At 43.4% G+C, this 12,223-nt stretch overlaps 2 protein-coding genes across 2 annotated transcripts in view; one reads left to right on the top strand and one right to left on the bottom strand.

Annotated features, from left to right (window-relative positions):
- SLC31A1 (solute carrier family 31 member 1) overlaps positions 1-1,315 on the bottom strand; it is a 42,282-nt gene extending 40,967 nt beyond the window's left edge. The window contains exon 1 of the mRNA XM_025360407.1: positions 1,185-1,315. The gene's annotated coding sequence lies outside the window, so the exon portion shown is untranslated. The remainder of the gene's footprint in view (positions 1-1,184) is intronic.
- The window catches only part of FKBP15 (FK506 binding protein 15), a 106,115-nt gene that overhangs the window by 50,065 nt on the left and 43,827 nt on the right, over positions 1-12,223 (top strand). The window contains exons 5-6 of the mRNA XM_025360404.1: positions 1,467-1,672; positions 11,649-11,764. Of these exons, the coding sequence (XP_025216189.1) occupies positions 1,620-1,672; positions 11,649-11,764 (169 nt within the window). The 5' untranslated portion in view covers positions 1,467-1,619. The remainder of the gene's footprint in view (positions 1-1,466; positions 1,673-11,648; positions 11,765-12,223) is intronic.

The raw sequence follows: 12,223 nt of genomic DNA on the forward strand, positions 1-12,223 counted from the left end.
GAGTGATTAAAAAGTGCCATGGTACTTAATCCAGTTATTCCCCTAACACCTCCAAGATATAGCCAAGTTCACACACTAAACAGAGCTACTGCAACAGTTCTAATGTTAGTCCTTAGATTCTAGTTCCAGTTCCGGTTCTAGTGCTTAGATTCCAGTTGCATCATTCCAACTGTGAGGCTTCGCTGCTTTAACATCTTTGCCAGGAGGTGCAAAGTTCTCTGGGAGGGAGAACTTCGCTTCAATTTCATATTGACAGATTGAAACATTCAGGTAAGGGACACCTGTAGTACCAACCTGACTGTGAGGGGAAGCCCAAGAACTCCATTGAGTCTGGACGCTACAATGGGACACTATCTCCTGAGCCACACCTTACCTAAGCCAGGACTACCCCAGGATTGTTTCGAGAATGAAACCAGGTTAACCAAAAAAATACTTAGGTAAGATACAGATAGGGTGGAAACTGGAGTCAGAGGAGTCCGTCACAATTGATGTTGATTTAGGACTGTCGCAGGAAGACCCAGGGAAACCCACGCCAAGGTTGGGCTGGGGATGTGTCTGCCTCCAAAGTATCCTCCTTTCCATCACCCACCGCCAGAATATCCTAGTTCTTCTGCACCTCACCTGCGTAGAATACAGGTGGACTCCAGAAAGGGGATTTTCCTCGAGGTGTATGCTACAGTCTTTCAATAGCCATTCTGTAAGGGCACACAGTGCTTAAGGGCTGGTAAGGTTCTTGTTCACGCACTAGCTCACTATGTCCTGAATCAAAGGACGAGGAATCCAGTCTCAGTCTGCCCTTTACTCTTTGTGACCTCGGACTAGTCACCCGGGTGCTTAGTTCCTTCGTCTCCCTATCTGTAAATTCTGAGATTACGAGGAGGCCGGGATCGAAATCGATGACCTTTGAGCTCTAAAATCTTCTGCACCAGCCGGCACATGGAAGCACTGGACAAATGGCCGGTTGCATACACGGGGAAACTGAGGCACCGAGCACCCCGGCCCAAGGTCACTCTGGCTATGCCACTGCAGGGACCCGGCCGAAGCCCAAGTCTTTAACCCTCCAGTCCCGCGCTCTTTCTCCTTCCGCGAAGCTGAGGGGAGCGGCCAGAAGGGTCCTTGTCCCGCTGGGGAAAGGACGGTACCCATGCACAGGGGTGCTAGAGAGGGGCCGGGAGAAGCCTTACCTTCCCAGGTCGAGTCCAGCCACTGGCGCCTCTCTCTCCCAATCTTAATCCGTCACCCCCTCACGACTCCTCGAGCCGTCCGTCCACTTCTACCCGGCTCGACGTGTCCACGACCGCCACCGAGGCCGAGGATTTCCCGCCCCCTCCCGCCCCCTAGCATTACCGACCAATCCCTGCACGAGACTGTGAAGCTCCGACCCCCTGCGGGCTGGAGAGGCCTGACGTCACGTGGCGCGCGTGCCCACGCGAGCCTCTCATTTGCCTTTGCCCCACCTTCTCCAGAGCCTAGACTACTTTCGGCCCAGAGACCGTGAGGGAGTTCACCCTGCCGGAAAGCAGCACGCCGCCGCGGCATTTTACGACGTCGGCGGTGACAAGCCCTGGGACTCTGGAAATACCCACCTTCCTCCCCGCAGCCTGGTGAAAGCCAACGCAATGTTCGGTGCGGGGGACGAGGACGACACCGATTTCCTATCGCCCAGCGGCGGGTGAGTGACTGAGAAGTATGCGCTGGAGGGCGTGGCTGAGAGATACCGGCGGATTGTTGGAGGGAGGGTCGATCTTTTCTCAGGCCTTTTCCCAACTTCCGGGGGGAGACTCTTGACACATTCCGGTGCTCTACACCTCTCAGAATCTGGGCAGAGCTTCCAACTGTGCTGACTCTGCCAATCTGAGGTTCGGGACCCGGCATCTCTCTTGGCGCGAAGATAACCCTGGGGTTTGCCTTTTGCATTCTGGGTCACAATTTCTCCTGTGAAATGGGAATGATTGCTGATGAAACTTCCTGCCTCAGAATTTTTGTAGGAGTCAGCTGGGGCTGATAAGAGACTTTCCCTTCTCCGTGGAGAAGGCGATGACACTTTAGAACCGGGCCCTGGTGGGTCAGCTCTAGCATTCTTCAAGGCCCAGCTCGGATGTCACGTTTTGGATGCTTTTCCTTCTCCTGCAGCCTCAGACAGAATGAATTGCTTTCTCTTCCTTATTCCTACAGTTAGGTGTGTTTGCCTCTATTCTTGTACCCCGAACCTATTAGATTATGCGTCCTCACAGGACAGGGACTGCTTATGTTGTTCATTTCTGTCTAGCACTCAGCATGGTACATAGCACATAGTGAGTGCTCAGGAAATGGCTGTTGAATGAATAATAGCTGCGAAACTGCACTTTGTAAAGTTTAAAGCTTAAAACCAACGTAACAGACTTCCGTCATTCTCCAGTTTATTCAAGCGTTATATTAATATATACCAGCCTGGGATAGAAGTCTTTAAAGAAAGGCAGGGTTTTGTCTCTTTCATTGGTCAGTTTAGCCTTTTCCATTGTGTTGTGCCAGTGGACAGCTTGACTTCCTCCAAACTTGTGAGCTACCAAGCTCTGATCATTGCAGAGCTTATCTTTGAACATATGCTTAACAAATTTTGTGCATGCTGAAGAATGTACTGGAAAAATGACAAATACACCACATATGCTCCTTAATCTGCTAAATACTAAGAGGTTACAAAAATGATTAAACTGCTGTGCCTCCCCTTAAGTTGCTTAAAGATCTAATGGGCCATGTGGTTTCTGTTGCAACCACAAATACTCAGTTCTGCCTTGTAGGGTGAGAGTAGTCATAGACAATACATAAACAAATGAGTTAATAGATGAATGACCATAAAATGACACTGGCCTTCTTTTGTCTTTAAATAGGAACTTTTGATTTACACTAACTAGCTCTATATTACCTATCCTTAAGTCTTTTCACTCTCACCACTCTTTTCCCTTCGTACCCCCCTCTTTAGATGGCCTGCATTCACTTAGTTCCACTTTGAGTTCTTTCCGTTTCTCAGTTATTTTATAGTTAAGCTGTGCTTTGGTTCTTTTTTTCCCTGTTCCACCCAAAACATTAACAAATCTCCATACAGTCCAAACTCCTTGCTGCTGTTGACTCTGTTTGTAGCCAGCCTTTTGAATTAATGTTCCTTCCAACAAACCTGTTTTGTGTATAGCCGTATATTAGACCACTTGAAAATTTTGAAGGTTATACTTTAAATTCACATCCTTCACTATGTGAAAGTATTTGGGAGAAGTCTGTAATGTTAGGGCTCCCAACTTTCTTGCAACAATCAGTCCAAGCTGACTGAAAATTATGGAATAAGTAATGACAGTCATGTGTTCTTTTCCAGATTCCTGGCCAGAGATAAATTCTTGGTGGCTCAACTATTCTTTTTTCCTGAGCAGTCTTCTCAAGGATCTGGGACACTTGAATTCTAGGCATGTGACTGTACTCCTAGACATAGACAACAGCTAATTTGATGATAAAAGACATGCTAAGCAAAGTTGCAGCTTATTTTTGTTCCCCATGGTTATCAGGAAAACCAAATCAAATTTAACACTGAGAATACAGAAAGTTTCACCAACATTCTCTGATTTAGCTATTCCTTTTTTGGTTTTCTCTAAGGAAGTAGAACATATGACAGTGAATACTGCAACTGCTTTTCACTTCCTCTTTTGTAGCCATATATTACTATAAGTATACTTGCTTAAGTTCCAAGTCTCTTGATTTAAACACCTGACTTGCTTGATTCCATTAAGGATATTCAAGCCTAATAGAAGTGGAAGTATCTGATAATCTGCCTTCTGAATTTCTAGGCCTCTTAGAGTTTACTGTTAATGTAGAAGTAGTAATCAAGAGGCTTGCTTTTGTTTGTTAGTTTGTTTTAGCCCATTCCTCACTGTTGTGGGAAGTAATAGTAATGAAGTAATAGTACTTGGCTTCAGCTAATCCAGATAGGAATAAGGCACAGTTTCTGTCCCTAAGAAACTTTTATTTTAGTAGTAGAATAAAATCAACCCAGGAATAATAATCACAAAGCATTTTTAAGGGGCTAGTTATGTATATATTTGTTTTAGATTATAAAGGTATGTGAGGCAGATCTGATTAGCATAGTAATGGTAAATCACCAATCTAAAGAGGGTAAAAAGATAAATTATCTGATCATCAGAAAGCATTTTAAGTTCTGTAAAAGATAGGAAAAAGCCTAGATTCTAATGTTTATTCTATCCCCAGTTAGGAATGTAACTTTGGACAGATTATCTTCCATCCTTGTCTCTCCATACCCCAACCTATTCAATAATGAGGTTTGACCTAGATAAACTTGGAGACCTTTCCCAATTCTATAGTTTTAATGTTAACGCTAATACCAGTTTATGGTTGCAGGTCAACTTGTATGTCAATCAAGCATGCTTCCACCCTTGCAGGGGTATCTGAGTTGAACCACATTTTGAGATAATAGGATGTGTTCACAAGTATATAAACACATACTCTGTGCTTACTCAATGCCACACACTGTTCTAAGGAATACATAGACATTATTGTATTTATTCCTTCCTTCTACTCCATGAAGTAATTTTACCTACTATGCCCAGTTTACAAGTGAGAAATGTATATATACATTAGTGTATTTACTCTTCTCTATGAGGTACTACTATTAACCATTATATCCATTTTACAAATGAGAAAGGCTCGGAGAGGTAAATTGCCCAACATCATGCAGCTAGAAAGTAATAGAGCCTGGATCTGAAATCAGGTAGGCAGATTCTACGAGACCTGCCTATGTGCTGTTGTTGTTATTATTGAAATAGATGTTTGATGTCAGTTTATTTAAAAAGTATAATACTTTACCAACAAAAAAATCCATTTATTAAAATATATTGATACAATGTAAATGCATGTGTTTTTGTTTTTGATGAGAAAGAAAAGTAATATAAAACTGAGGTGAGGTGAGGTCCTTGGCGACTAAATGCATTGTCTAACATTTTTTTTTAAATGTAGTTAATGTTGTAATGACTTTTCCTATGAATTATAAACATTGACTCAAGTCCAGAGTTAGCAAACTCATTCTTGCCAACATAGGGAGAGTGTGTATATTTGAGAGTTCTTTAGTAGTGGCAAAATCTAAAAATTTATTCATTTTTGTTTATTTATTTATTTTTTGAGACAGGGTTTTGCTCTGATGCCTAGGCTGGAGTGCAGTGGTACAGTCATGGCTCACTGCAGCTTCGAACTCCTGGGCTCAAGCAATCCACTTGCTTCAGTCTCCCAAGTAGCTGGGACTACAGGCGCATGCCACCACGCCTGGCTAATTTTTAATTTTTTGTAAATATAGGGTCTTGCTATGTTGCTCAGGCTGGTCTTGAACTCCTGGCCTCAAGGAGTCCTCCTGTCTCAGCCTCTGAGAGTGAACCACCATGCCCTGCTAAAAATTTACAAGTAACTTATCTCCCAAGTTGATGTAGAGTCCATTAAAAATATTAATAGAAAAGGGGGCTGAGCGTGGTGGTTCAAACTTGTAATCCCAGCATTTTGGGAGGACAAGGTGGGCGGATCATGAGGTCAGGAGATTGAGACCAGCCTGGCCAACACAGTGAAACCCCGTCTCTACAAAAATACAAAAATTAACTGGGTGTGGTGACGGGTGCCTGTAATCCCAGCTACTCAGGAGGCTGAGGCAGGAGAATCGCTTGAATCTGGGAGGCGGAGGTTGCAGCGAGCCGAGGTCGTGCCAGTGCACTCAGCCTGGGCGACAAAGCTACTCTCCGTCTCATAAAAAAAAAAAAAAAAAAAAAAGGCTGGGCGTGGTGGCTTGCGCCTGTAATCCCAGCACTTTGGGAGGCTGAGGTGGGCGGATCACCTGAGGTCAGGAGTTCAAGACCAGCCTGGCCAACATGGTGAAACCCCATAACTACTACAAATACAAAAATTAAACAGGCATGGTGGCGGGTGCTCGTAATCTCAGTGATCAGGAGACTGAGGCACGAGAATTGCTTGAATCCTGGAGGTGGAGGTTGCAGTAAGCTGAGATCCTGCCATTGCACTCTAGCCTGGACGCCAAGAGCAAAATTCCATCTCAAAAAAAAAGAAAGAAGAAGAAAAGAAATTGGAATTAATCTGAAAACTAATTAGGTTGACCTGGCTTTTGGATTGACTTTGTAGTCTTCAGTTGGCTGGTCTTTAGAACATCTATGGAAACACAGTTCACTTATGACATTCTTCTTTCCTTTTAGAAAGGCTATACCTGCAAAATTAAAACAGCAAGCCCAATACCAATGGCTTATTGAAGCTAACAAGGACATTCTTTTCTTATATGTTATCTTAACTAGGTGCTAAGCTTTGTACTTTTTTCACTGTGTTAAAGACAGTGAAACCCAGCTCTTCCAGAATCTTATTCCTTTAGGCAATTTGCCCAAATTTTCCTGCCTGAAAGGAAAAATATTGCTCTCTTCTAAATTCCATAAGCATTCCTTGATGTCTTTTTAGGCCAGTGCTGCTCTCACACAAGCACTGCATTTACAATCTCGTTTAAACCTCTTAGTCCTTTACAGTAGGCATTTCTGGCCTGTTTACAGGAAACAAACTTACACTAGACTACTTTGAGAAAAGAAGGTAATAGTTTCAAGTCATATCAAATTTATTTTGTAAAATGCTAGTGCGTATTTCTCTATACATAAAACTAGTTTTGAAAAAACCTGAAAAGCCAAAATAACTTGTTGGGAAGTTTCAATGTTTACTTCACCTAAACTAAGGATGCCTTTGGAGAAGAGGCACTCAGAGCCAGACTAAGCTTTGAATTCATTTATTGAACCTATTACATACCAGACCCTGGGCATACCTCTTTTTTTTTTTTTGATTTGCTTTATTGTGCCTTGCAGATTTTTTTTTTTTTTTTTTTTACAAAATAAAGGTCGTGGCCAACCCTGTGTTGAGCGAGTTTGTTGGCATAATTTTGCCAACAGCAAAATTGCTCCCTTCATGTCTCTGTGTCACATTTTGGTAATTCTCTTAATGTTCAAAAATATTCTCTTGGTCAGTTGCAGTGGCTCACACCTATAATCCCAGCACTTTGGGAGGCTGAGGTGGGTGGATCACTTGAGGCCAGGAGTTTGCAACCAGCCTGGCCAACATAGCAAAACCATGTCTCTACTAAAAAATACAGAAATTAGCAGGGCATGGTGGTGCGCTCCTGTAATCCTAGCAATTTGGGATGCTGAGACATGAGAATCTCTTGAACCCAGGAGGCGGAGGTTGTAGTGAGCCGAGATTGTGCCACTGCACTCCAGCCTGGGCGACAGAGTGAGACTGCATCTCAAAGAAAAAAAAAAAAATAATTATATATATATATATATATACACACACACACGCATACACACATATATCCTCTGAATATTGCAAACTTTTTCAATGGCATTATATCTGTTATGGTGTGATCTTTGGTGTTATTGTAATTGTTGTTGTCACAGACTACGCCCACATAAAATAGTGAACTTAATTGATAAATGTTGTGTATGTTCTGACTGCTCCACTGACTGGCAGTTCTCTATCTGTTTTTTCCTCTTCTTGGGCCTACCTATACTCTATGACTCAGCAATATTGGCATTAGGCCAATGAATAACCCTACAACCACCTTAAGTGTTTAAGTGAAAGGAAGAGTTGCACATCTCTCGCTTTAAAAAAGGTAGAAATGGGCTGGGTGCGGTGGCTCAAGCCTGTAATCCCAGCACTTTGGGAGGCCGAGACGGGCGGATCACGAGGTCAGGAGATCGAGACCATCCTGGCTAACACGGTGAAACCCCGTCTCTATTAAGAAATACAAAAAAAAAAAAAACTAGCCGGGCGAGGTGGCGGGCGCCTGTAGTTCCAGCTACTCGGGAGGCTGAGGCCGGAGAATGGCGTGAACCCGGGAGGCGGAGCTTGCAGTGAGCTGAGATCCGGCCACTGCACTCCAGCCTGGGCGACAGAGAGAGACTCCGTCTCAAAAAAAAAAAAAAAAAAAAAAGGTAGAAATGATCAAGCTTTGTGAGGAAGGAGTGTAAAAACAAAGACAAGTCAAAAACTAGGCCTCTTGTGCCAGTTAGCCGTATTGTGAATGCAAAGGAAACATTCCTAAAGGAAATTAAAAGTGCTCCAGTGAACACACAAATGATGAGAAAGCAAAACAGCCTTATTGCTGACATGGAGAAAGTTTGAGGGATCTGATAAAACATCAAATCAGTCACAAATTTTCTTGAACCAAAGCCTAATTCAGAGCAAGGCCCTAACTCTTTTCAATTCTGTGAAAGCTGAGAGAGGTGAGGATGCTGCAGAAGAAAAGTTGGAAGTGAGCAGAGGTTCATGAGGTTGAGGGAAAGAAGCCATCTTCATAGCATGAAAGTGCTAAATGAAGCAGCAAGTAATTTCCAGCTGCAGCAAGTTATCTAGAAGTTCTAGCAAAGAGAACTGGTGATGGTGGCTACACCAAACAACAGATTTTCAGTGTAGACAAAACAGCTTTCTGTTGGAAGAAGATCTAGGACTTTCATGGCTAGAGAGGAGAAGTCAGTGCTTGGCTTCAAAACTTCAAAGGACAGGCTTACTCTTATTAGGGGATAATGCAGCTGGTGACTTTAAGTTGAAGCCATTGCTCATTTACCATTCCAAAAATCCTAGGGCCCTTAGGTATTATGCTGAATTTACTCTGCCTGTGCTCTGTAAATGGAACAAAGCCTGGATGACAGCACATCTGTTTATACCATACTTTACTGAATATTTTAAATACACTGTTGAGACCCACTGTTCAGGAAAAAAAAAAAAAGCCTTCTTTCAAATTATTACTGCCCATTGACAGTGTACCTGGTCACTCACAAGCTCTGATGGAGATGTATAAGATTAATGTTGTTTTCATGCCTGCTAACACAACATCCATTCAGATCAGGTCTTACCATTTAAGAAATATGTTTCATGGCTGAGCACAATGGCTCACACCTGTAATTCCAGAATTTTGGGAGGCTAAGGTGGGTGGATCACTTGAGCCCAGGAGTTCAAGAGCAGCCTGGGCAACATGGTGAAACCCTATCTGTACAAAAAATACAAGAATTAGCCAGGTTTCTTGGTGCATGCCTATAGTCCCAGCTACTTGGGAGGCTGAGGTGGGAGAATCCACAGAGTGTGGTGGTGCATGCTTGTAGTCTCAGCTATTTGGAAGGCTGAGGTCGGAGGATTGGTTGAGCCCTGGACGCAAAAGCTGCAGTGAGCCATGAACACCCCACTGCACTCTAGCCTGGTGACAGATTGAGACCCTGTCTCTAAACAAAAAATTGTTTTAAAGAGTTAACACAGCAAGCCTGAGACTATTATTCCTAAAAAGCCCTGCTTAGAAGGTTGGCTCTTGGCTGATATGTTAGTCTGTTTTCTGTTGCTTGTAACAAAATACCTAAAGTGCGATAAAGAAAAGGAATTTCTTTTTTACAATTATGGAGGCTGTGAAGTTCAAGGTCAGAGGGGCTGTATGTGGTGAAGGTCTTGTTGGTAGGAACTCTCTGCAGGGTCCTGAGATGGCATGGGGCATCACATGGCAAGCATGCTGGATATACTAGCTCAGATCTTTATTCCTCTTCTTATAACGCCACTGGTCTCATTCCCATGGCATTTATGATGATCTAGTAATCCTTTTCTTTTGGTTCAGGGAAGACAGGGTCTTGCTGTGTTACCTAGGCTGTGATGCAGTGGCATGATCATAGCTCATTGTAGTCTCAAACTCCTGGGCTCAATTGAGCCTCCTGCCTCAGCCTCTGAAGTAGCTAGGACTCCAGACGTTTACCCTCAAGACTGGATAATTTTTTTTTCTTTTTTCTTTTTGGAGACGGAGTCTTGCTCTGTTGCCTAGCCTGGAGCGCAGTGGCGCAATCTCAGCTCACTGCAACCTCTGCCTCCCGGGTTCAAGCGATTCTCCTGCCTCAGCCTCCTGAGTAGCTGGGATTACAGGTGTACACCTCCATGCCCAGCTAATTTTTGTACTTTTAGTAGAGATGGGGTTTCACCATGTTGGTCAGGCTGGTCTCAAACTCCTGACCTCAAGTGATCCTCCTGTCTCAGCCTCCCAAAGTGCTGGGATTATAGGCATGAGCCACTGTGCCCAGCCAACCCATGCACTTTTTACTTTTGCTGATTTTGCTGTATATCCTTTTGTAATAGATTTTAGTCATGAGTACCACTATATGCTGAGACCATTGAGTCCTTCTCTGGAATCCTTGAAACTGACAGTGGTCTTGGAGCACAAAAGGAAGAACAAGTTTTGCTGGGGCAGTGGGCATTGGAGGATATGAGTTCTGGTTTGGACATGTTACATTTGTATTGCCTGTGGGATATCTATGTTGTCTGCCACTTGGGAGCAAGTTCTGGGCTGGGAATACAGATCTGAGCATCATCAGCATTTGGATAGCATTTGATACCAAGGTAAATAAGTAGAGAGAGACAGTATGAAACGCTACCAAGAGAGAGAAAGCATGAAGCCCTGGAGACATGGACATTTAAAGATTGGGCAAATGAAGAAGAAGAGCCCAAGGAGTTAAAGAGAAGCCAGAGAAATGGGGCAAAACAAGCCAGGGATTGCATTAGTATTTATTGATATCTTATTTGGACCTGTTCCTTCCACAGCCCCTGCAGAAGTCAAGAGAAGAATTTCAAGAACAAATTAATTAACCATATGAAAAGGTGGTATGAGGTCAAATAAGATAAGGTCTGGTAAACTGGGTTTAGTAACAAAGAAGTTGTGATGATCGGACGGGCCTGGTGGCTCGTGCCTATAATCCCAGCACTTTGGGAGTCCAAGGTGGGTGGATCACTTGAGGTCAGGAGTTCGAGACCAGCCTGCCCAACATGGTGAAACCCTATCTCTACTAAAAGTACAAAAATTAGCTGGGTGTGGTGGCACATGCCTGTAGTCCCAGCTACTTGGGAGGCTGAGGCAGGAGAATTGCTTGAACCTGGGAAGCGGAGGTTGCAGTGAGCCGAGATCATACCACTGCACTCCAGCCTAGGCAACAGGGTGAAACTCCATCTAAACACAAAAACAAAAACAAACAAAAAGTTGTTAGTGATCTTAACAAGATGAGTTTCAGTGGAATGGTGGGAGCATAAGATTCCTTGTGTGGGATGATGAAAGAATAGTTCTGTTAGATGAAAGGATGTCAGGGACCGTGTTTGATGGGTAAGTTTGTATCATAGCTTCATTTCAATTGAATAAACTGGCAAAAGCAGGAGGGGGAGTAATCAGTAAGGGTGACTAGAAACTGTGATTTGCTAAAAGCAAGAATTTACAGTTTGAAGATATCATAGAGAGCATCTGAACTAATCACTTCAATTTACAGGTGGAAAAACTGAGGTCCAGAAAAAAGAAATAACCAAGATCCTGGGGATGAGCAGGGTCAACTGATGGTGTTCAAATCACATATACAATCTTGATTTCAAAGACACTTTGCTGTGTCCAGTATTTTTCTTTCTTTCTTTCTTTCTTTTTTTTTTAATCAGCTTTCCTAGCTGGAAGTGCTTCTAGTATTGAATGGTGGGATGTCATCAAGGAAGTATTTCTTCAAGGTTGGAGATGAGCAGCTTTTATAGTAATTCCAGGTTTGGGATATATCAATGAAATTTCATTTTTCATTTTCTATTGACAGTGCCAGATTGGCCTCCCTTTTTGGTCTGGATCAGGCAGCAGCTGGCCATGGAAATGAATTTTTCCAGTACACAGCCCCAAAACAGCCTAAGAAAGGCCAGGGAACTGCAGCAACAGGTAAGTTAAGAGAGTATTGCCCGGGCAAGGTGGCTCACACCTGTAATCCCAGCACTTTGGGAGGTCGAGGTGGGTGGATCACTTGAGGTCAGGAGTTCAAGACCAGCCTGGTCAACATGGCAAAACCCCATCTCTACAAAAAATACAAAAATTAGCCAGTCATAGTGGTGCGTGCCTGTAATCCCAGCTACTAGGGGGGCTGAGGCAGGAGGATCTTTAGAACCCAGGAGGCAGAGGTTGTGGTGATCTGAGATCGTGCCACTGTACTCCAGCCTGGGCAACAGAGCAAGACTCCGTCTCAAAAAAACAAAAACAAAAACAAAACAAAATAAAAGCAAGAGTGTATTAGGGTTCTCTGGAGGGACAGAACTAATAGGAAATATGTATGTATGAAAGGGAGTTTAATTAAGAATTGACTCACACGATCACAAGGTAAAGCCCCATGATAGGCCATCTGCA

Source organism: Theropithecus gelada, chromosome 15 (assembly GCF_003255815.1).
Source record: "Theropithecus gelada isolate Dixy chromosome 15, Tgel_1.0, whole genome shotgun sequence".
NCBI lineage: Eukaryota > Metazoa > Chordata > Mammalia > Primates > Cercopithecidae > Theropithecus > Theropithecus gelada.